This window comes from Panulirus ornatus, chromosome 61 (genome assembly GCF_036320965.1).
Source record: "Panulirus ornatus isolate Po-2019 chromosome 61, ASM3632096v1, whole genome shotgun sequence".
NCBI lineage: Eukaryota > Metazoa > Arthropoda > Malacostraca > Decapoda > Palinuridae > Panulirus > Panulirus ornatus.
Genome location: NC_092284.1, coordinates 11,290,732 through 11,314,311, shown reverse-complemented (window position 1 = coordinate 11,314,311; position 23,580 = coordinate 11,290,732). Strand labels below are relative to the sequence as shown.

The window sequence follows — 23,580 nt, the reverse complement described above, 5'->3', positions numbered from 1 at the left end:
GTTGTCTTCTGTTGAACCTCCAAGTTGTACTTTGCTATACATTCAAGTTGTTTTCTGCTGTACTTCCAGTTAGTCTGCTCCACCTCCAGCTTGTCTTCTGCTGTACCTTCAGGTTGTCTTCTTCTCTACCTCTAGGTTGACATCTACTCCACCTCCAGGTTGTCTTGTGCTCCATCTTCAGGTTGTCTTCTGCTGTACTTCCAGATTGTCTGCTGCTGTACCTCCAGGTTGTCCTCTGCTCCACCTTCAGGTTGTCTTCTGCTACACTTACAGGTTTATACTGCTGTACCTCCAGCTTTTCTTCTCTTGTACCTCCAGATTGTCTTCTGATACACCTCCAGGTTGTCTTCTGCTGTAACACCAGGTTTTCATCTGCTCCACACTCAGGTTATCTTCTGCTGCACTTACAGGTTGTATGCTGCTGTACCTCCAGGTTATCTTCTGCTGCACATCCAGGTTGTGCTTTGCTGTTCCCCCATGTTGTCTTCTCCTGTACCTCCAGATTGTCTTCTGATGCTCCTCCAGATTGTCTTCTGCTGTACCTCCAGTTATCTTCTGCTGTACCTCCAGGTTGTGCTCTGCTGCTCCTCCAGGTTGTCTTTTACTGTACCTCAAGGCTGTCTTCTGCTGTACCTTCACGCTGTTTGATTCACCTTCAAGTTGTCGTCTGCTGTACCTTCAAGCTGTTTGATTCACCTTCTGGTTTTTTTCAGCTGCACCTCCAGGTTTTCTTCTGCTGCACCTACACGTTGTCTGCTGCTGTACCTCCATGTTGTCATCTGCTGTACTTCTAGGTTGTCTACTGCTGCATCTCCAGGTTGTCTTCTGCTGCATCTCCAGGTTGTCTTCTGATGTACTTCCAGGCTATCCTATGCTGTACCTCCAGGTTCTCCTCTGCTGCACCTTCAGGTCTTTTGCAGAAAACTCCAGTCTGCCTCCTGCACTTCCAGGTTGTCTTCTTTTGAACCTCCAAGTTGTCCTCTGCTGTACATTCATGTTATTTTCAGCTGTACCTACAGGCTATTTTTTCCTATACCTCCAGGTTGTCTTGTGCTCCATCTTTAGGTTGTCTTCTGCTGTACCACCAGGTTTTCTTCTGTACCTCCAGGTTTTCTTCTCCTGTACCTCCAGGTTGTCTTCTGATGCACCTCCAGGTTTTCTTCTGCTGTAACTCCAGGTTATCCTCTGCTTCACATTCAGGTTATCTTCTGCTGCACTTACAGGTTGTATACTTCTGTACCTCCAGGTTATACTTTGCTGTACCACCATGTTGTGCCCTGCTGTTCCTCCAGGTTGTCTTCTACTGTACCTCCAGGTTGTTTTCTGCTGCATCTACAGGTTTTCTTCTCCTGTACTTCCATGTTGTCTGCTGCTGTACCTCCAGGTTGTTTTCTGCTGCATCTACAGGATTTCTTCTCCTGTACTTCCATGTTGTCTGCTGCTGTACCTCCATGTTGTTTTCTGCTGTACTTCCAGGTTATTTTCTGCTATATTTTTGGTTGTGCTCTGCTGTTCCTCCAGGTTGTCTTTTACTCTACCTCAAGGTTATCTTCTGCTGTACCTTCAAGCTGTTTGATTCACCTTCTGGTTGTCTTCTGGTGTACCTCTAGGTTGTCTTCTGCTGTACCTCCAGGTTATCTTCTGCGGTACCTTCAAGCTGTTTGCTTCACATCCAAGTTTTTTTTTTCTGCTGCATTTCCAGGTTGTCTTCTGCTTCACCTCCAGGTTGTCTTCTGATGCATATACAGGTTGCCTTCTGCTGTACCTCCAGGTTGTCTTCTGCTGTACCTCCAGGTTGTCTTCTGCTGTACCTCCAGGTTGTCTTCTGCTGTACCTCCAGCTTGTCCTCTGCTGTACCTCCAGGTTGTCATCTGCTGTACCTCTAGGTTGTCTTCTCCTGCATCTCCAGGCTGTCTTCTGCTGTACCACCGGGTTGACTTCTTCTGTACTTCCAGGTTGTCCTCTGCTGTACCTCCAGGTTCTCTTCTGCTGCACTCTCAGGTCTTTTCCTGAACCTCCAGTCTGTCTCCTGCACTTCCAGGTTGTCTTATGTTGAACCTCCAAGTTGTCCTTTGTTGTACATTAAAGTTGTTTTCTGTTGTAGCTGCAGTTTGTCTGCTGCACCTCCAGGTTGTCTTCTCCTACACCTTCAGGTTGTCTTCTGCTGTATTCCAGATTGTCTGCTGCTGTACCTCCAGGTTGTCCTCTGCTCCACCTTCAGGTTGTCTTCTGCTACACTTACAGGTTTTATACTGCTGTACCTCCAGTTTTCTTCTCCTGTACCTCCAGGTTGTCTTCTGATACAGCTCCAGGCTGTCTTCTGGTGTAATTCCAGGTTTTCTTCTGCTCCACACTCAGGTTATCATTTGCTCCACTTACAGGTTGTATGCTGCTGTACCTCCAGGTTATCTTCAGCTGGGCATCCAGGTTGTGCTCTGCTGTACCTCCATGTTGTCTTCCGCTGTACCTCGGGGTTATCTTATGCTGTACCTCCAGGTTGTGCTCTGCTGTTCCTCCAGGTTGTCTTTTACTGTACCTCATGGATGTCTTCTGCTGTACCTCCAGATTGTCTTCTGCTGTACCTCTAGGTTATCTTCTGCTGTACCTTCAAACTATTTGCTTCACATCCAGTTTTTTTCCTGCTGCACCTCCAGGTTGTCTTCTGCTGCACCTACACGTTGTCTGCTGCTGTACCTCCAGGTTGTCAACTGCTTCACCTACAGGTTGTCTTCTGCTGTACTTCCACCTTGTCTGCTGCTGTATCTCCTGGTTGTCTTCTGCTCCATCTTCAGGTTGTCTTCTTGTGAATCTCCAGGTTGTCTTCTGCTGTACCTCGAGGTTGTCGTCCGCTGTACCTTCAAGCTATTTCCTTCACCTCCAGGTTTTTTTCTGCTGCACCTCCAGATTGTCTTCTGGTACACCTACTGGTTGTCTTCTGCTACAACTACTGGTTGTTTCTGCTGTACTTCCAGGTTGTCTGCTGCTGTTCCTCCAGGTTGTCTTCTGCTGCACCTTCGAGCTGTTTGATTCACTTCAGGTTGTCTTCTGCTGTACCTTCAAGCTGTTTGCCTTACCTTCAGTTTTTTTTTTGCTTCACCTCCAGGTCGTCTTCTGCTGCACCTACAGGTTGTCTTCTGCTGTGCCTCCAAGTTGTCTTCTGTTGTACCTCCAGGATGTCTTCTGCTATACCTTCAGGTCATTTTCTGCTATATCTCCAGGTTGTCTGCTACTGTACCTCCAGGTTGTCTTCTGCTGTACCTTCAATCTCATTCCTTCACCTCTAGGTTTATCTGCTGCACCTTCAGGTTGTCTTCTGCTGCACCTTCAGGTTGTCTTCTGCTCCATCTACAGGTTGTCTTCTGCTCCATCTTCAGGTTGTCTTCTGCTACACTCACAGGTTTTTATTCTGCTGTACTCCCAGGTTTAATTCCCCTGCACCTCCAGATTGCCTTCTGATGCACCTCCAGGTTGTCTTCGTCTGTAACTCCATGTTGTCCTCTACTCCACCTTCAGGTTATCTTCTGCTGCACTTACAGGTTGTATAGTGCTGTACCTTCAAGTTGTCTGCTGATGTACCTCCAGGTTGTCTGATACTGTACCTCCTGGTTGTGCTCTGCTGTACCTCCATGCTGTCTTCTATTGTACCTCCACGCTATCTTCTGCTGCACCTCCACGTTGTCTTCTGCTGCACCTACAGGTTGTCTTCTGCTGTACTTCCAGGTAGTCTGCTGCTATACCTCCAGGTTGTCATCTGCTGTACCTCTAGGTTGTCTTCTCCTGCATCTCCAGGCTGTCTTCTGCTGTACCACCGGGTTGACTTCTTCTGTACTTCCAGGTTGTCCTCTGCTGTACCTCCAGGTTGTCTTCTGCTGTACTACCAGGTTGTCCTCTGCTGTACCTCCAGGTTCTCTTCTGCTGTACTTTCAGGTCTTTTCATGAACCTCCAGTCTGTCTCCTGCACTTCTAGGTTGTCTTATGTTGAACCTCCAAGTTGTCCTTTGTTGTAAATTAAAGTTGTTTTCTGTTGTAGCTGCAGTTTGTCTGCTGCTCCTCCAGTTTGTACCTCCAGGTTGTCTTCTGTTGTACCTCCAGGTTGTCTTCTGTTGAACCTCTAAGTTGTACTTTGCTATACATTCAGGTTGTTTTCTACTGTACCTCCAGTTAGTCTGCTCCACCTCCAGCTTGTCTTCTGCTGTACCTTCAGGTTGTCCACTTCTCTACCTCTAGGTTGACATCTACTCCACCTCCAGGTTGTCTTGTGCTCCATCTTCAGGTTGTCTTCTGCTGTACTTCCAGATTGTCTGGTGCTGTACCTCCAGGTTGTCCTCTGCTCCACCTTCAGGTTGTCGTCTGCTACACTTACAGTTTTTATACTGCTGTACCTTCAGCTTTTCTTCTGTACCTCCAGGTTGTCTTCTGATACACCTCCAGGTTGTCTACTGCTGTAACTCCAGGTTTTCCTCTGCTCCACACTCAGGTTATCTTCTGCTCCACCTACAGGTTGTATGCTGCTGTACCTCCAGGTTATCTACAGCTGGGCATCCAGGTTGTGCTCTGCTGTTCCTCCATGTTGTCTTCTGCTGTACCTCCAGTTATCTTCTGCTGTACCTCCAGGTTGTGCTCTACTGTTCCTCCAGGTTGTCTTTTACTGTACCTCATGGCTGTCTTCTGCTGTACCTTCAAACTATTTGCTTCACCTCCAGGTTTTTTCCTGCTACACCTCCAGGTTGTCTTCTGCTGCACCTACACGTTGTCTGCTGCTGTACCTCCAGGTTGTCATCTGCTGTACTTCTAGGTTGTCTTCTGCTGCATCTCCAGGTTGTGTTCTGATGTACCTCCAAGTTGTCCTCTGCTGTACCTCCAGGTTCTCTTCTGCTGCACCTTCAGGTCTTTTGCTGAAAACTCCAGTCTGTCTCCCGCACTTCCAGGTTGTCTTCTTTTGAACCTCCAAGTTGTCCTCTGCTGTACATTCAAGTTGTTTTCTGCTGTACCTCCAGTTTGTCTGCTGCTCCTCCAGTTTGTCTTCTGCTGTACTTCCAGGTTTTCTTCTCCTGTACCTCCAGGTTATCTACTGATGCACCTCCAGGCTGTCTTCTGCTGTAAGTCCAGGTTATCCTCTGCTCCACATTCAGGTTATCTTCTGCTGCGCTTACAGATTGTATACTGCTGTCCCTCGAGGTTACCTTCTGCTGTAAATCTGGGTTGTGCTCTGCTTCACCTCAAGATTGTCTGTACCTCCATGTTGTCCTCTGCTCTAACTTCAAATTGTTTGCTTCACCTCCAGGTTGTCTTCTGCTGTACTTCCAAGGTGTTTGCTGCTGTACCTCCAGGTTGTCTTCTGTTGTACCTCTAGGTTGTCTTCTTCTGTACCTCCAGGTTGCCTTTTGCTGTACCTCCAGGTTGTCCTCTACTCCACCTTCGGGTTGTCTTCTGCTCCACTTACAGGATTTATTTTGCTGTACCTCAAGGTTTTATTCTACTGTACCTCCAGGTTGTCTTCTTCTGTACCTCCAGGTTGCCTTCTGCTGTACCTCCAGGCTGTCCTCTACTTCACCTTTGGGTTGGCTTCTGCTACACTTAGTCTTTATTCTGCTGTACCTTCAGGTTTCCTTCTCCTGTACCTCCAGGTTGTCTTCTGATACTCCTCCAGGTTGTCTTCTCCTGTAACTCCAGGTTATCCTCGGCTCCAATTCATGTTATCTTATTCTGCACTTACTGGTTGTATACTGTTGTACCTCCAGGTTATACTCTGCTTTACCTCCATGTTGTGCTCTGCTGTTCCTCCAAGTTGTCTTCTGCTGTACCTCCAGGTTTTCTTCTGCTGCACCTACATTTTGTCTTCTGCTGTACTTCCAGGTTGTCTGCTGCTGTACCTCCAGGTTCTCTTCTGCTGCAGCTACAGGTTTTCTTTTGCTGCACTTCCAGGTTGTCTGCTGCTGTACTTCCATGTTGTCTGCTGCTGTACCTCCATGTTGTTTTCTGCTGTACCTCCAGGTTATTTTCTGCTATATTCCAGGTTCTGCTCTGCTGTTCCTCCAGGTTGTCTTTTACTCTACCTCAAGATTATCTTCTGCTATACCCCGAGGTTGTCGTCTGCTGTACCTTGAAACTGTTTGCTTCACCTCCAGGTTTTTTTTCTGCTGCATTTCCAGGTTGTCTTCTGCTTCACTTCCAGGTTGTCTTCTGCTGCACATACAGGTTGCCTTCTGCTGTACTTCCAGGCTGTCTGCTGCTGTACCTCGAGATTGTCTCCTGCTGTACCTCTAGACTGTCTTCTACTGAATCTCCAGGTTGTCTTCTGCTGTACCTCCAGGTTGTCTTCTGCTGTACTTCCAGGCTGTCCTCTGCTGTACCTCCAGGTTGTCTTCAGCTGTACTTCCAGGTTGTCCTCTACCGTACCTCCAGGTTCTCTTCTGTTGCACCTTCAGGTATTTTGCTGAGCCTCCAGTCTGTCTCCTGCACTTCAAGGTTGTCTTCTGTTGAACCTCCAAGTTGTCCTCTGCTGTACATTCAAGTTGTTTTTGCTGTACCTCCAGTTTGTCTGCTGCTCCTCCAGGTTGTCTTCTGATGTACATCCAGTTTGTCTGCTGCTCCTCCAGGTTGTCTTCTGATGTACCTCCAGGTTGTCTTCTGCTGTACCTTCAGGTTGTCTTCTGCTCCATCTTCAGGTTGTCTTCTGCTGCACCTTCAGGTAGTCTTCTGCTGCACCTCCAGGTTTTCTTCTGCTGTACTTCCAGATTATCTTCTCCTGTACCTCCAGGTTGTCTTCTGATGCACATCCAGGTTGTCTTCGGCTGTAACTCCAGGTTATCCTCTGCTCCACATTCAGGTTATCTTCTGCTGCACTTACAGGTTGTATACTGCTGTACCACTAGGTTGTCTTCTGCTGTACCTTCAAGCTGTTTTCTTCACCTACAAGTTTGCTTTTGTTGCACCTCTAGGTTCTCCTCTGCTGCACCTTCAGGTCTTTTGCTGAACCTCCAGTCTGTCTCCAGCACTTCCAGGTTGTCTTCTTTTTGAACCTCCAAGTTGTCCTCTGCTGTACCTTCAGTTTATTTTCTGCTATACCTCCAGGTTTTCTCCTGCTGCATCTTCAGGTTGTCTTCTGCTGCACCTCCTGGTTGTCTTCTGCTGGACCTGCATGTTGTACTCTGCTCCACCTTCAGGTTGTCTTCTGTTACACGTACAGGTATTATTCTGCTGTACCTCCAGGTTTTCTTCATCTGTATCTCCAGGTTGTCTTCCGATGTAACTCCAGGTTGTCTTCTGCTCCACCTTCAGGCTGTCTTCTCCTACACTTACAGGTATTATTCTGCTGTACCTCCAGGTTTTCTTCTGTATCTCCAGGTTGTCTTCTGATGTAACTCCAGGTTGTCTTCGTCTGTAACTCCAGGTTATCCTCTGCTCCACATTCAGGTTATCTTCTGCTGCACTTACAGGTTTTATGCTGCTGTACCTCCTGGTTATCTTCTGCTGTACCTCCAGGTTGTGCTCTGCTGCTCCTCCAAGTTGTCTTCTGCTGTACCTTCAGGTTGTCTTTTACTGTATCTCAAGGCTGTCTTCTGCTGTACCTTCAAGCTGTTTGATTCACCTTCATGTTGTCTTCTGCTGTGCCTCTAGGTTGTCTTCTGCTGTACCTTCAAACTATTTGCTTCACCTTCAGGTTTTTTCCTGCTGCACCTCCAGGTTGTCTTCTGCTGCGCCTACACGTTGTCTGCTGCTGTACCTCCAGGTTGTCATCTGCTGTACTTCTAGGTTGTCTTCTGCTGCATCTCCAGGTTGTGTTCTGATGTACCTCCAAAGTGTCTCCTGCTGTACTTCCAGGTTGTCCTCTGCTGTACCTCCAGGTTCTCTTCTGCTGCACCTTCAGGTTTTTTGCTGAAAACTCCAGTCTGCCTCCTGCACTTCCAGGTTGTCTTCTTTTGAACCTCCAAGTTGTCCTCTGCTGTAAATTAATGCTCTTTTCCGCTGTACCTCCAGGTTGTCTTCTGCTGCACCTACAGGTTGTCTGCTGCTGTATCTCCTGGTTGTCTTCTGCTCCACCTTCAGGTTGTCTTCTGTTGCACCTCCAGGTTGTCTTCTGCTCCATCTTCAGTTTGTCTTTTGTTGAATCTTATGGTTGTCCTCTGCTGCATCTTCAGGTTGTCTTCTGCTACACTTCCAAGTCTCATTGTGCTGTACCTCCAGGTTTTCTTTTCCTGTACCTCCAGGTTGTCTTATGATGTACCTCCAGGTTGTCTTTTGCTGCAACTCCAGGTTATCCTCTGCTTCACATTCAGGTTATCTTCTGCTGCACTTACAGGTTTTATATTGCTGTAATTTAGGTTATCTTCTGCTGTACCTCCAGGTTGTGCTCTGCTGTTCCTCCAAGTTGTCTTCTGCTGTACCTCGAGGTTGTCGTCTGCTGTACCTTCAAGTTATTTCCTTCACCCCAAAGTTTTTTTTCCGCTGTACCTCCAGGTTGTCTTCTGCTACACCTACTGGTTGTCTTCTGCTGTACCTTCAAGCTGTTTGCTTCACCTACAGGTTTTTTTTCTACTGTACCTCCCGGTTGTCTTCTGCTGTACCTTCAAGTCATTTTCTGCTTTACCTCCAGGTTGTCTGCTACTGTACCTCCAGGTTGTCTTCTGCTGTACCTCAATGTTGTCTTCTACTGTACCTTCAATCTCTTTCCTTCACCTCTAGGTTTTTTCTGTTGTACCTCCAGGTTGTCTTCTGCTGCACCTACAGGTTGTCTTCTGCTGTACTTCCAGGTTGTCTGTTACTGTACCTCCAGGTTGTCATCTGCTCCACCTTCAGGTTGTCTTCTGCTACACTTACAGGTTTTATTCAGCAGTACCTCCAGGTTTTCTTCTGTACCTCCACGTTGTCTTCTGATGCACCTCCAGGTTGTCTTCTGCTGTAACTCCAGGTTATCCTCTGCTCCACATTCAGGTTATCTTCTGCTGCACTTAGAGGTTTGTATACTGATGTACCTTCAGGTTGTCTCCAGCTGCACTTCTAGGTTATCTTCTGCTGTACATCCCGGTTGTCCTCTCCTGTTCCTCCAGGTTCTCCTCTGCTGCACATTCAGGTCTTTTGCTGAACCTCCAGTCTGTCTCCAGCACTTCCAGGTTGTCTTCTTTTGAACCTCCATGTTGTCCTCTGCTGTACCTTCAGTTTATTTTCTGGTATACCTCCAGGTTTTCTCCTGCTGCATCTTCAGGTTGTCTTCTGCTGCACCTCCAGCTTGTCTTCTGCTGTACCTGCAGGTTGTCCTCTGCTCCACCTTCAGGTTGTCTTCTGCTACACTTACAGGTATTATTCTGCTGTACCTCCAGGTTTTCTTCATCTGTATCTCCAGGTTGTCTTCTGATGTAACTCCAGGTTGTCTTCGTCTGTAACTCCAGGTTATCCTCTGCTCCACATTCAGGTTATCTTCTGCTGCGCTTACAGGTTGTATACTGCTGTACCTCCAGGTTATCTTCTGCTGTACCTCCAGGTTGTGCTCTGCTGTTCCTCCAAGTTGTCCTCTGCTGTACTTCCAGGATGTCCTCTGCTGTAACTCTAGGTTCTCTTCTGCTGTACCTTCAGGTTGTCTTTTGCTGTACCTCAAGGCTCTCTTCTGCTGTACCTTCAGGCTGTTTGATTCACTTTCAGGTTGTCTTCTGCTGTACCTCTAGATTGTCTTGTGCTGTAACTTCAAGCTGTTTGCTTCACCTTCAGGTTTTTTTTTCTGCTTTACCTCCAGGTCGTCTTCTGCTGCACCTACAGGTTGTCTTTTGCTGTACCTCCAAGTTGTCTTCTGCTGTACCTCTAGGATGTCTTCTGCTGCATCTCCAGGTTGTCTTCTGCAGTACCTCCAGGTTGTCTTCTGCTGTACTACCAGGTTGTCATCTGCTGAACCTCCAGGTTGTCCTCTCCTCTTCCTCCAGGTTCTCTTCTGCTGCACCTTCAGGTCTTTTGCTGAACCTTCAGTCTGTCTCCTGCACTTCCAGGTTGTCTTCTGTTGAACCTTCAAGTTGTCATTTGCTGTACATTCAAGTTGCTTTCTGCTGTACCTCCAGTTTGTCTGCTATACCTCAAGGTTGTGTTCTGCTGCACCTCCAGGTTGTCTTCTGCTGTACCTGCAGGTTGTCCTCTGCTCCACCTTCAGGTTGTCTTCTGCTACACTTACAGGTATTATTCTGCTGTACCTCCAGGTTTTCTTCATCTGTACCTCCAGGTTGTCTTCTGATGTAACTCCAGGTTGTCTTCGTCTGTAACTCCAGGTTATCCTCTGCTCCACATTCAGGTTATCTTCTGCTGCGCTTACAGGTTGCATACTGCTGTACCTCCAGGTTATCTTCTGCTGTACCTCCAGGTTGTGCTCTACTGCTAATTCAAGCTGTCTTCTCTTGCTGTAACTCCAGGTTCTCTTCTGCTGTACCTTCAGGTTGTCTTTTGCTGTACCTCTAGGCTGTCTTCTGCTGTACCTTCAAGCTGTTTGCTTCGCTTTCAGGTTGTCTTCTGCTATATCTTCAAGCTTTTTGCTGCACCTCAAGGTTATCTTCTGCTATGCCTCCAGGTGAAGACTGTCTTCTGCTGTACCTTCAAGATGTTTGATTCACTTTGAGGTTGTCTTCTGCTGTACCTCTAGGTTGTCTTCTGCTGTACCTTCAAGCTGTTTGCTTGACCTTCACGTTTTTTTCTGCTGTATCTCCAGGTCGTCTTCTGCTGCACCTACAGGTTGTCTTCTGCTGTACCTCCAAGTTGTCTTCCGCTGTACCTCCAGGTTGTCTTCTGCTGCATCTCCAGGTTGTCTTCTGCTGTACCTCCAGGTTGTCTTCTGCTATACTACCAGGTTGTCATCTGCTGTACCTCCAGGTTCTCCTCTGCCCCAACTTCAGGTTGCCTTCTGCTACACTTACAGGTTTCATTCTGCTGTCAATACCAGTGTCGGTGTACTGACTAGCGTGAGCACTGTTGAGGGAATTTATGCCACTGAAATACGTCAAATGGCTGCAAGGTTGCAACAGGCATATCCAGAGGACCTGGAGGACTGCTATCCTGATGAATCCTTCATTATGTTCAGTGCACAAAGTGCAAGTCACATGTGATGACAAGACCCTTTATATGCACTTCGTGAACTAGACACTTCACAACTGGATGTGCTTTTGCCCAACATATGAGTTGCTTTGATTATTCATGCGACTATTATGGCGCCAAATGCTGGAGGGGATCGAGCCATTAAAATATCTAGAAACATGCATTCCGCATTAGCGTTACTATAAGTTAACCCAGCATGCTATCGACTCCGTGATCAGCTTATATAGGATTTGTGTATAGTGTTATAATTTCATGCTTTAAGTGTGAGGAATTAATGGTCTTAATATAGTGCCTGGCGCCCCAAGGTAGCTTAACTCACAGAGGGGCTCCACAAGTGAACACAGGTATAAGGTATCATGTGTTAAGTTCAATTCTGATATTTTCTATCACTGGCTGTCATACGTGTTATCTGCGTCTCTAGAGGATGGCGCTTTGATCACGCCGCTGGCATATCTGTCCAATCGAAAAAGATCAGTATGGAAAATGTTACTCTCCTAGACTAGTGTGGTGCCAGTCTATCATGAAAGTGATATATAGAACTCTACCTCAGCGATCAGATAGCGTTACAATAATCACCTGCTCTGCGTCTGATATCTCCTCTGATGACATTTTTTGATATTTTCGGCAGAGATGATAGGTTCCACCGAAATTTGAAGATTCGAAAAGGTGGTGTTAATGGTCACAATAACACCATAAAAGATAGTACACATATTAATACAATGATCAAAATCAAAGCACTTCATTATCAGTATAAGTTCGCTTTACTATTAAGCACATTTTACTTAATATGTCACCTAGGAGAAAGTCTTTTTTTTTTACCCTAACCGTTCTCTACACGTTCTCCTTTACAAGTTACGAGCTTATCCATAAGATAGATTTAGTGGTGGCAATATTAACGCCTTCATAAAACCTATAGTAATCTAGGGTAGTTATCCTTCTCAAATACATTCTCCGTCGTTCAAATATGTGACGTCAGATGTTTATGTCAGTTGACCCAGAGCAATGGTGGCTTAAGGATTTATCCAGAGTGTGTCTGTGTTTGTACAATGGTTTTAAACCCATTTTTTTGACAGTGTTACGGTGTGAGAACTGTCGACATACCAGTGGATATAAGAACAATGGCTAATTATCCTAAAGCGTCTTCATCTGGTGTACAAGACATTCAGAGAGTGTAAACATTCAGTTGTCGATGCCATGAAGATCACACACAAACAAGCGTTCGTCACAAGAGGCAGCCAAATGGAGGTCAAAGTATTATACTGCTATACATTTGGATAGAGAAGTCATGCTGAGGACGCTGCATGACCTGGACGAGGTAAGTAAGTTTTCGTTGAAATCATAAGACATGTTTGACGCTGGCGGTGAATCACTGAACGAAACCCAGGACGCAAGTGGGTGGAGCTGTTGCCATATGATTCATCGTCAAATCTTTATTATGCTTTACTTCTGGTGAAATTTATAGACGATACGAGTGAATAGTTATGTTATCTATACATTACGTAGAAGCTGTACATTTTTACATATGAGCATAAAGAATATACTTTGATTACGTGATTACGTATCGAGATATTTACTTTTTCATATACGTCTATTTAAAAGAAACTCTTAATGAACTTTGTATGACCATTTTGATGAAGAAATAGATAATTTTATCTGATATAGAGAGTATATTATCAGAAAAGACGTCAACATATTTGGTTGGTAGGATGAAGTACATGGAGACACCGAGACCGTGAGCGGGTGGGAGGGTGGGAGTCGTAGGCCTCAGACCTGTTAACACACTTCTGGATTCCAGCCCAAGTTTTCATCTCAATTTTTTTTACACGTTGTATTTATATATGTTGGTGACGTCACCTGATGTTCTGACGTCACTGTTCCATGATTAGGTCGGCCTGATGACGTCGACTTCAAAATGGTTTTGACGTCAGCATAGAAATGTTAGGAAGATTTGATCATATATTTCTTACAGTTCACTCTTTGTTAATGTTTCCTCCTGTGCTGCGTTACATAGGCTGAGTCTATCATTATCTTTTAGACCAGTGGATTTCACTCACGTGTACGTTTTTCATATGTTTCGTGGTATAAGGTTTATATTAAGTCTATTTATAGTATCCTATAACGTGTTATAAGATGGGATCTTATATAATAATTCTTTTTTTTTTCAACAATACTGCCATTATTTATGACCCCTTGATATGCCTTACTATATAGTAACCTGTTGCCTCTTATTGAACCTACAGTATGTCCTCAACGGTACCTGTAGGTTGTGTTTCGCTGTAACTACTGGTCATCTTCTGCTGTACCTAATCTTCGTATTCTGCTGTACCTACAGGTTGTATTCTGCTGTACCTACAGGTCGTCTTCTATTGTACCTACAGGTCGTCTTCTATTGTACCTACAGGTCGTCTTCTACTGTACCTACAGGTCGTCTTCTAGTGTACCTACAGGTCGTCTTCTAGTGTACCTACAGGTCGTCTTCTACTGTACCCACAGGTCGTCTTCTACTGTACCCACAGGTCATCTTCTACTTTACCTCTGTCTTCTACTGTACCTACAGGTCGTCTACTACTGTACCTACAGGTCATCTTCTACTGTACCTCCAGGTTGTCTTCTACTTTACCCACAGGTCATCTTCTACTCTACCCACAGGTTGTCTTCTACTGTACCTACAGGTCGTCTTCTATGCCTAGAGGTCATCTACTGTACCTACAGGTCGTCTTGTCCTGTGCCTTCAGGTTATCTTTTACTGTACCTCTAGGTTGTCTTCTGCTGTACCTTCAAGCTGTTTGCTTCACCTCCAGGTTTATGTCTGCTGCACCTCCAGGATGTCTTCTGCTGTACTTCTAGGTTGTCGGATGCTGTACCTCTAGGTTGTCTTCTGCTGTGCCTTCAAACTGTTTCCTTCACCTCCAGATTTTTATCTGCTGTATCTACAGGTTTTCTTCTGCTGTACTTCCAGGATGTCTGCTGCTGTACTTCCAGGATGTCTGCTGCTGTACCTCTAGGTTGTCCTCTGTTGTACCGCTAGGTTGTCTTCTGCTGCATATCCAGGTTGTCTTCTACTGTACCTCCAAGTTGTCTTCTGCTATACTTCCAGGTTGTCCTCTGTTGTACCTCCAGGTTCTCTTCTGCTGCACCTTCAGGTCTTTTACTGAACCTCCAGTCTGTCTCCTGCACTTCCAGGTTGTCTTCTATTGAACCTCCAAATTGTCCTCTGCTGTATATTCAAGTTGTTTTCTGCTGTACCTCCAGTTAGTTTGATGCACTTTAAGGTTGTCTTCTGCTGTATTTCTAAGATATCCTCTGCTCCAACTTCAGGTTGCCTTCTGCTGTACTTCCAAGTTGTCCTCTGCTCCACTTCAGGTCATCTTCTGCTGCACTTACAGGTTGTATACTGCTGTACCTTCATGTTGTCTGCTGATATACCTCCAGGTTGTCTGATACATACCTCCAGGTTGTCTGATACTGTACCTCCTGGTTGTGCTCTACTGTACCTCCATGCTGTCTTCTGTTGTACCTCCAGGTTATCTTCTGCTGTACCTCGGGGTTGTCTTCTGCTGTACCTTCAAGCTGTTTGATTCACCTTCAGGTTGTCTTCTGCTGTATATTCAAGCTGTTTGCTTCACCTCCAGGTTTTTTTCTGCAACACCTCCACGTTGTCTGCTGCTGCACCTACAGGTTTTCTTCTGCTGTACTTCCAGGTTGTCTGCTGCTATACCTCCAGGTTCTCATCTGCTGTACCTCTAGGTTGTCTTCTGCTGCATTTCCAGGTTGTCCTCTTCTGTACTTCCATATTGTCCTCTGCTGTACATCCAGGTTCTCTTCTGCTGCACCTTCAGGTTTTTTGCTAAGCCTCCAGTCTGTCTCCTGCACTTCCAGATTGTCTTCTGTTGAACCTCCAAGTTGTCCTCTGTTGTACAATCAAGTTGTTTTCTGCTGTACCTCCAGTTTGTCTGCTGCACCTCCAGGTTGTCTTCTGCTTTACCTTCAGGTTATTTTCTGCTGTATCTTCAGGTTGTCTTCTGCTGCATCTTCAGGTTGTCTTCTGCTGCATCTTCAGGTTGTCTTCTGCTGCATCTTCAGGTTGTCTTCTGCTGCACCTTCAGGTTGTCTTCTGCTGCACCTTCAGGTTGTCTTCTGCTGTACCTCCAGGTTTTCTACTCCTGTACCTCCAGGTTTTCTACTCCTGTACCTCCAGGTTGTCTTCGGCTGTAACTCGAGGTTATCCTCTGCTCCACATTCAAGTTATCTTCTGCTGCGCTTACAGGTTGTATACTGCTGTACCACTAGGTTGTCTTGTGCTGTACCTTCAAGCTGTTTGCTTCACCTCCAGGTTTGTTTCTGCTGCACCTCCAGGTTGTCTTCTGCTGTAATTCCAGGTTCTTTGCTGCTGTACCTCTAGGCCGTCCTCTGCTCCACCTGCAGGTTGTCCTCTGCTACACTTACATGTTTATACTGCTGTACCTCCAGCTTTTCTTCTGTACCTCCAGGTTGTCTTCTGATGCACCTCCAGGCTGTCTTCTGCTGTAAATCCAGGTTTTCCTCTGCTCCACCCTCAGGTTATCTTCTGCTGCACTTACAGGTTGTATGATCCTGTACCTCCAGGTTATCTTCTCTTGTACATCTAGGTTGTGCTCTGCTGTACCTCCATGTCTTCCGCTGTGCCTTGGGGTTATCTTCTGCTGCACCTCCAGGTTGTGCTCTGTTGTTTCTCCAGGTTCTCTTTTACTGTACCTCATGGCTGCCTTCTGCTGTACCTTTAAGCTGTTTGATTCACCTTCAGGTTGTCTTCTGCTGTACCTCTAGGTTGTCTTTTGCTGTACCTTCAAACTATTTGCTTCACCTCCAAGTTTTTTCCTGCTGCACCTCCAGTTTGTCTGCTGCTGCACCTATACGTTGTCTGCTGCTGTACCTCCAGGTTGTCATCTGCTGTACTTCTAGGTTGGCTTCTGCTGCATCTCAAGGTTGTCTTCTGATATACCTCCAAGTTGCCTTCTGCTGTACTTTCAGACTGTCCTATGCTGTACCTCCAGGTTCTCTTCTGCTGCACCTTCAGGTCTTTTGCTGAAAACTCCAGTCTGCCTCCTGCACTTCCAGGTTGTCTTCTGCTGTACCTCCAGGTTGTCTTCTGCTGTATCTTCAGGTTGTCCTCTGCTGCACCTCCAGGTTGTCGTCTGCTGTACTTCCAGGTTCTTTTCTGTTGAACCTCCAAGTTGTCCTCTGCTCTACATTCAAGTCATTTTCTGCTGTACCTCCAGTTAGTCTGCTCCACCTACAGCTTGTCTTCTGCTGTACCTTCAGGTTGAGCTCTTTTCTACCTCTAAATTGACATCTATTCCACCTCCAGATTGTCTTGTGCTCCATCTTCTGGTTGTCTTCTGCTGCACTTCCTGGTTGTCCTCTGCTCCACCTTCAGGTTGTCTTCTGCTACACTTACAGGTTTTATGCTTCTGTACCTCCAGCTTTTCTTCTCCTGTACCTCCATGTTGTCTTCTGATGCACCTCCAGGCTGTCTTCTGCTGTAACTCCAGGTTTTCCTCTTCTCCACACTCAGGTTATCTTCTGCTAGCACTTACAGGTTGTATGATGCTGTACCTCCAGGTTATCTTCTGCTGTACATCTAGGTTGTGCTCTGCTGTACCTCCATGTTGTCTTCCGCTGTACCTCGGGGTTATCTTCTGCTGTACCTCCAGGTTGTGCTCTGCTGTTTCTCCAGGTTGTCTTTAACTGTAACTCATGGCTGTCTTCTGCTGTACCTTTAAGCAGTTTGATTCACCTTCAGGTTGTCTTCTGCTGTACCTCTAGGTTGTCTCTTGCTGTACCTTCAAACTATTTGCTTCACCTCCAAGTTTTTTCCTGCTGCACCTCCAATTTGTCTACTGCTGCACCTACACGTTGTCTGCTGCTGTACCTCCAGGTTGTCATCTGCTGTACTTCTAGGTTGTCTTCTGCTGCATCTCAAGGTTGTCTTCTGATATACCTCCAAGTTGCCTTCTGCTGTACTTTCAGACTGTCCTATGCTGTACCTCCAGGTTCTCTTCTGCTGCACCTTCAGGTCTTTTGCTGAAAACTCCAGTCTGCCTCCTGCACTTCCAGGTTGGCTTCTTTTGAACCTCCAAGTTGTCCTCTGCTGTACATTAATGTTGTTTTCCGCTGTACCTCCAGGTTGTCTTCTGCTTTACTTCCAAGTTGTCTGCTGCTGTATCTCCTGGTTGTCTTCTGCTCCATCTGCAGGTTGTCTTCTGCTGAATCTTCAGGTTGTCTTCTGCTGAATCTTCAGGTTGTCTTCTGCTGAATCTTCAGGTTGTCTTCTACTGAATCTTCAGGTTGTCTTCTGCTGCACCTCCAGGTTGGATTTTCCTGAATCTTCAGGTTGTCTTCTACTGAATCTTCAGGTTGTCTTCTACTGAATCTTCAGGTTGTTTTGTGCTCCAACTTCAGGTTGTCTTCTGCTGAATATTCGGGTTGTCTTCTGCTACACCTCCTGGTTGTGTTTTCCTGAATCTTCAGGTTGTCCTCTGCTGAATCTTCAGGTTGTCTTCTGCTACACCTCCATGTTGTCTTTTGCTGAATCTTCAGGTTGTCTTCTGCTGCATCTTCAGGTTGTCTTCTGCTACACTTCCTGGTCTTATTGTGCTGTACCTCCAGGTCTTCTTCTCCTGTACCTGCAGATTGTGCTCTGCTGTTCCTCCAGGTTGTCTTCTGCTGTACCTCGAGGTTGTCGTCTGCTGTACCTTCAAGCTATTTCCTTCACCTCCAGGTTTTTTTTTTTTTTTGCTGCACCTCCAGGTTGTCTTCTGCTACACCTATGGGTTGTCTTATGCTACACCTACTGGTTGTCTTCTGCTGTACTTCCAGGTTGTCTTCTGCTGTATCTTCAAGCTGTTCGCTTCACCTCCAGGTTGTCTTCTGCTGTACTTCCAGGGTGTTTGCTGCTGTATCTACAGGTTGTCTTCTGCTGCTGCACCTTCAAACTATTTGCTTCACCACCAGGTTTTTTCCTGCTGCACATCCAGGTTGTCTTCTGCTGTACCTCCAGGTTGTCTTCTGCTGTAACTCCAGGTTGTCTTCTGCTTTACCTCCAGGTTGTCTTCTGCTGCAGCTACAGGTTGCCTTCTGCTGTACTTCCAGGCTGTCTGCTGCTGTACCTCCAGGTGGTCTTCTGCTGTACCTCTAGGTTGTCTTCTACTGAATCTCCAGGTTGTCTTATGCTGTACCTCCAGGTGTTCTTCTCCTGTACTTCCAGGTTGCCCTCTACTGTACCTAAAGATTGTCATCTGCTGTATCTTCAGGTTGTCCTCTGCTGCACCTCCAGGTTGTCGTCTGCTGTACTTCCAGGTTCTCTTCTGTTGAACCTCCAAGTTGTCCTCTGCTGTACATTCAAGTCGTTTTCTGCTGTACCTCCAGTTAGTCTGCTCCACCTCCAGCTTGTCTTCTGCTGTACCTTCAGGTTGAGATCTTTTCTACCTCTAAATTGACATCTACTCCACCTCCAGGTGTTCTTGTGCTCCATCTTCTGGTTGTCTTCTGCTGCACTTCCTGGTTGTCCTCTGCTCCACCTTCAGGTTGTCTTCTCCTACACTTACAGGTTTTATGCTTCTGTACCTCCAGCTTTTCTTCTCCTGTACCTCCAGCTTTTCTTCTCCTGTACCTCCAGGTTGTCTTCTGATGCACCTCCAGGCTGTCTTCTGCTGTAACTCCAGGTTTTCCTCTGCTCCACACTCAGGTTATCTTCTACTGTACATCTAGGTTGTGCTCTGCTGTACTTCCATGTTGTCTTCCGCTGTACCTCGAGGTAATCTTCTGCTGTACTTCCAGGTTGCGCTCTGCTGTTTCTCCAGGTTCTCTTTTACTGTACCTCATGTCTGTCTTCTGCTGTACCTTTAAGCTTTTTGATTCACCTTCAGGTTGTCATCTGCTGTACTTCTAGCTTGTCTTCTGCTGCATCTCAAGGTTGTCTTCTGATATACCTCCAAGTTCCCTTCTGCTGTACTTTCAGACTGTCCTATGCTGTACCTCCAGGACCTCTTCTGCTGCACCTTCAGGTCTTTTGCTGCAAACTCCAGTCTGCCTCCTGCACTTCCAGGTTGGCTTCTTTTGAACCTCCAAGTTGTCCTCTGCTGTACATTAATGTTTTTCGCTGTACCTCCAGGTTGTCTTCTGCTGTACTTCCAATTTGTCTGCTGCTGTATCTACTGGTTATCTTCTGCTCCATCTTCAGGTTGTCTGCTGCTGTATCTCCTGGTTGTCTTCTGCAACGTTAAATTTGTCTCTTTCCCTTCAGATGCCACTATTCCCCTGTAAAGGCCTTTGAAGACGCCAAAGGGGATTTAGATTAATCCTTCAATTTTCCTCTAAATTTTTCGAAGTGTCCATGCAATTCTCTTTCCCTTTGGCATCCCCAAAGTGGCATTAAAGTAGGCTTTCCAAATGTTTCTTTCCCTTTTGATGCCTCTATGCCCCTGTAATTGCCTTTGGCGGCGCCAAAGGGGATTTAAAATAAACCTTTAATTTGTCTTTTTATTTTTGGAAGCCACCATGCGACTGCATTGGACTTTGGCACCCCCAAAGGGTATTTTAAGTAAAATTTTAATTAGGGTCTTTCCCTTTAGATGCCACAATTACCCTGTAAAGGCCTTTCAAGACGCCAAAGGGGATTTAGATTAATCCCTCAATTTTCCTCTAAAGTTTTGGATGTCTCCACGCAATTCTCTTGCCCTTTGGCATCCCCAAAGTGGTATTAAAGTAAGCTTTCCAAATGTTTCTTTCCCTTTTGATGCCTCTACGCCCCTGCAATTGCCTTTGGCGGCGCCAAAGGGGATTTAAACTAAATCTTTAATTTGTCTTTTTGTTTTTGGATACCACCATGCAAAGGTATTAGACTTTGGCACCCCTAAATGGTCTGTTAAGTAAACTTTTCATTTGTCTCTTTCCCTTCAGATGCCACTATTCCCCTGTAAAGGCCTTTGAAGACGCCAAAGGGGATTTAGATTAATCCTTCAATTTTTCTCTAAATTTTTGGATGCCTCACCGCAATTCTCTTGACCTTTGGCATCCCCAAAGTGGCATTAAAGTAAGCTTTCCAAATGTTTCTTTCCCTTATGATGCCTCTATGCCCCTGTAATTGCCTTTGGCGGCGCCAAAGGGGATTGAAAATAAACCTTTAATTTGTCTTTTCAATTTTCGATGCCTCCGTGCAGCTGTATTGGACTTTGGCACCCCTAAACGGTCTTTTATAAAAAATCTTAATTTATCTCTTTCCCTTCAGATGCCACTACTCCCCTGTAAAGGCCTTTCAAGACGCCAAAGGGGATTTAGATTAATCCTTCAATTTTCCTCTAAGATTTTGGATGCCTCCACGCAATTCCCTTGCACTTTGGCATCCCCAAAGTGGCATTAAGGTAAGCTTTGCAAATGCTTCTTTCCCTATTGGTGCCTCTATGCCCCTGTAATTGCCTTTGTTGGCGCCAAAGGGGTTTTAAACTAAAGCTTCAATTTGTCTTTTTATTTTTGGATGCCACCATGCAAAGGTATTGGACTTTGGCACCCCTAAACGGTCTTTTAAGTAAACTTTTGATTTGTCTCTTTCACTTCAGATGCCACTATTCCCCTGAAAAGGCCTTTGAAGACGCCAAAGGGGAGTTAGATTAATCCTTCAATTTTCCTCTAAATTTTTCGAAGTGTCCATGCAATTCTCTTTCCCTTTGGCATCCCCAAAGTGGCATTAAAGTAAGCTTTCCAAATGTTTCTTTCCCTTTTGATGCCTCTATGCCCCTGTAATTGCCTTTGGCGGCGCCAAAGGGGATTTAAAATAAACCTTTAATTTGTCTTTTTATTTTTGGAAGCCACCATGCAACTGTATTGGACTTTGGCACCCCCAAAGGGTATTTTAAGTAAAATTTTAATTAGTGTCTTTCCCTTTAGATGCCACTATTTCCCTATAAAGGCCTTTGAAGACGCCAAAGGGGATTTAGATTAATCCCTCAATTTTCCTCTAAATTTTTGGATGTCTACACGCAATTCTCTTGCCCTTTGGCATCCCCAAATTGGTATTAAAGTAAGCTTTCCAAATGTTTCTTTCCCTTTTGATGCCTCTATGCCCCTGCAATTGCCTTTGCCGGCGCCAAAGGGGATTTAAACAAAATCTTTAATTTGTCTTTTTGTTTTTGGATACCACCATGCAAAGGTATTAGACTTTGGCACCCCTAAACGGTCTGTTAAGTAAACTTTTATTTGTCTCTTTCCCTTCAGATGCCACTATTCCCCTGTAAAGGCCTTTGAAGACGCCAAAGGGGATTTAGATTAATCCTTCAATTTTCTCTAAATTTTTGGATGCCTCCACCGCAATTCTCTTGCCCTTTGGCATCCCCAAAGTGGCATTAAAGTAAGCTTTCCAAATGTTTCTTTCACTTATGATGCCTCTATGCCCCTGTAATTGCCTTTGGCGGCGCCAAAGGGGATTGAAAATAGACCTTTAATTTGTCTTTTTAATTTTGGATGCCTCCGTGCAGCTGTATTGGACTTTGGCACCCCTAAACGGTCTTTTATAAAAAATCTTAATTTATCTCTTTCCCTTCAGATGCCACTACACCCCTGTAAAGGCCTTTGAAGACGCCAAAGGGGATTTAGATTAATCCTTCAATTTTCCTCTAAGATTTTGGATGCCTCCACGCAATTCCCTTGCACTTTGGCATCCCCAAAGTGGCATTAAGGTAAGCTTTGCAGATGCTTCTTTCCCTATTGGTGCCTCTATGCCCCTGTAATTGCTTTTGGTGGCGCCAAAGGGGTTTTAAACTAAAGCTTCAATTTGTCTTTTTATTTTTGGATGCCACCATGCAAAGGTATTGGACTTTGGCACCCCTAAACGGTCTTTTAAGTAAACTTTTAATTTGTCTCTTTCCCTTCAGATGCCACTATTCACCTGTAAAGGCCTTTGAAGACGCCAAAGTGGATTTAGATTAATCCTTCAATTTTTCTCTAAATTTTTGGATGCCCCACCGCAATTTTCATGACCTTTGGCATCCCCAAAGTGGCATTAAAGTAAGCTTTCCAAATGTTTCTTTCACTTATGATGCCTCTATGCCCCTGTAATTGACTTTGGCGGCGTCAAAGGGGATTGAAAATAGACCTTTAATTTGTCTTTTTAATTTTGGATGCCTCCGTGCAGCTGTATTGGACTTTGGCACCCCTAAACGGTCTTTTATAAAAAATCTTAATTTATCTCTTTCCCTTCAGATGCCACTACACCCCTGTAAAGGCCTTTGAAGACGCCAAAGGGGATTTAGATTAATCCTTCAATTTTCCTCTAAGATTTTTGGATGCCTCCACGCAATTCCCTTGCACTTTGGCATCCCCAAAGTGGCATTAAGGTAAGCTTTGCAGATGCTTCTTTCCCTATTGGTGCCTCTATGCCCCTGTAATTGCCTTTGGTGGCGCCAAAGGGGTTTTAAACTAAAGCTTCAATTTGTCTTTTTATTTTTGGATACCACCATGCAAAGGTATTAGACTTTGGCACCCCTAAACGGTCTGTTAAGTAAACTTTTAATTTGTCTCTTTCCCTTCAGATGCCACTATTCCCCTGTAAAGGCCTTTGAAGACGCCAAAGGGGATTTAGATTAATCCTTCAATTTTTCTCTAAATTTTTGGATGCCATCGCAATTCTCTTGACCTTTGGCATCCCCAAAGTGGCATTAAAGTAAGCTTTCCAAATGTTTCTTTCCCTTTTGATGCCTCTATGCCCCTGTAATTGCCTTTGGCGGCGCCAAAGGGGATTTAAAATAAACCTTTAATTTGTCTTTTTATTTTTGGATGCCACCATGCAACTGTATTGGACTTTGCCAGCCCCAAAGGGTATTTTAAGTAAACTTTTAATTAGGGTCTTTCCCTTTAGATGCCACTATTCCCCTGTAAAGGCCTTTGAAGACGCCAAAGGGGAGTTAGATTAATCCTTCAATTTTCCTCTAATTTTTTTGATTCCTCCATGCAATTCTCTTGCCCTTTGGCATCCCTAAAGTGGCATTAAAGTAAGCTTTCCAAATGTTTCTTTCCTTTTGATCCTCTATGCCCCTGTATTGCTTGGAGCGTTAAAGGGGATTAAATAAACCTTTAATTGTCTTTTATTTTTGGGTCACATGAACTATATTGGACTTTGGCCCCCAAAGGTATTTTAAGTAAACTTTAATTAGGGTTTTTCCTTTAGATCACTATTCCCTGTAAAGGCCTTTGAAGCCAAAGGGGATTAGATTAATCCTTCAATTTCTTAAATTTTTGATGTTCACCATTCTTGCCTTTGCATCACCAAAGTGGTTAAGTAAGCTTTCGAATGTTCTTTCCTTTAATGACTCTATGCCCTGTAATTGCCTTTGGCGGCTCCAAGGGATTTAAATAAATCTTTATTTGTCTTTTGTTTTGGATGCACCATGCAAAGGTATTCGACTTTGGCACCCCAAAACGTTGTTAAGTAAACTTTCATTTGTCTCTTTCCTTCAGATGCCACTATTACCCTGTAAAGGC

General features: G+C 45.2%; 1 protein-coding gene and 1 long non-coding RNA gene across 36 annotated transcripts in view; one reads left to right on the top strand and one right to left on the bottom strand.

The window, feature by feature from the left end:
• The window catches only part of LOC139767396 (uncharacterized), an 800,841-nt gene that overhangs the window by 521,643 nt on the left and 255,618 nt on the right, over positions 1-23,580 (top strand). For 15 of the 33 annotated variants that reach the window (XR_011717073.1, XR_011717075.1, XR_011717094.1 and 12 more), the window contains 2 exons: positions 12,141-12,382; positions 20,336-20,432. The exons of 12 other annotated variants lie outside the window; for them this stretch is intronic. Coding sequence is in view for 3 of the 21 variants with exons in the window: in XM_071696733.1 (XP_071552834.1) it covers positions 12,141-12,153 (13 nt within the window). In the remaining 18 variants the exon portion in view is untranslated. Of the gene's footprint in view, positions 1-2,381; positions 2,401-3,176; positions 3,196-12,140; positions 12,383-20,335; positions 20,433-23,580 lie in introns of those variants that run through there. 6 more of the 33 variants (XM_071696733.1, XM_071696734.1, XM_071696735.1 and 3 more) reach the window with 4 other exon arrangements.
• Positions 1-23,580, bottom strand: part of LOC139767399 (uncharacterized) — a 481,123-nt gene that overhangs the window by 395,328 nt on the left and 62,215 nt on the right. The window lies entirely within an intron of this gene.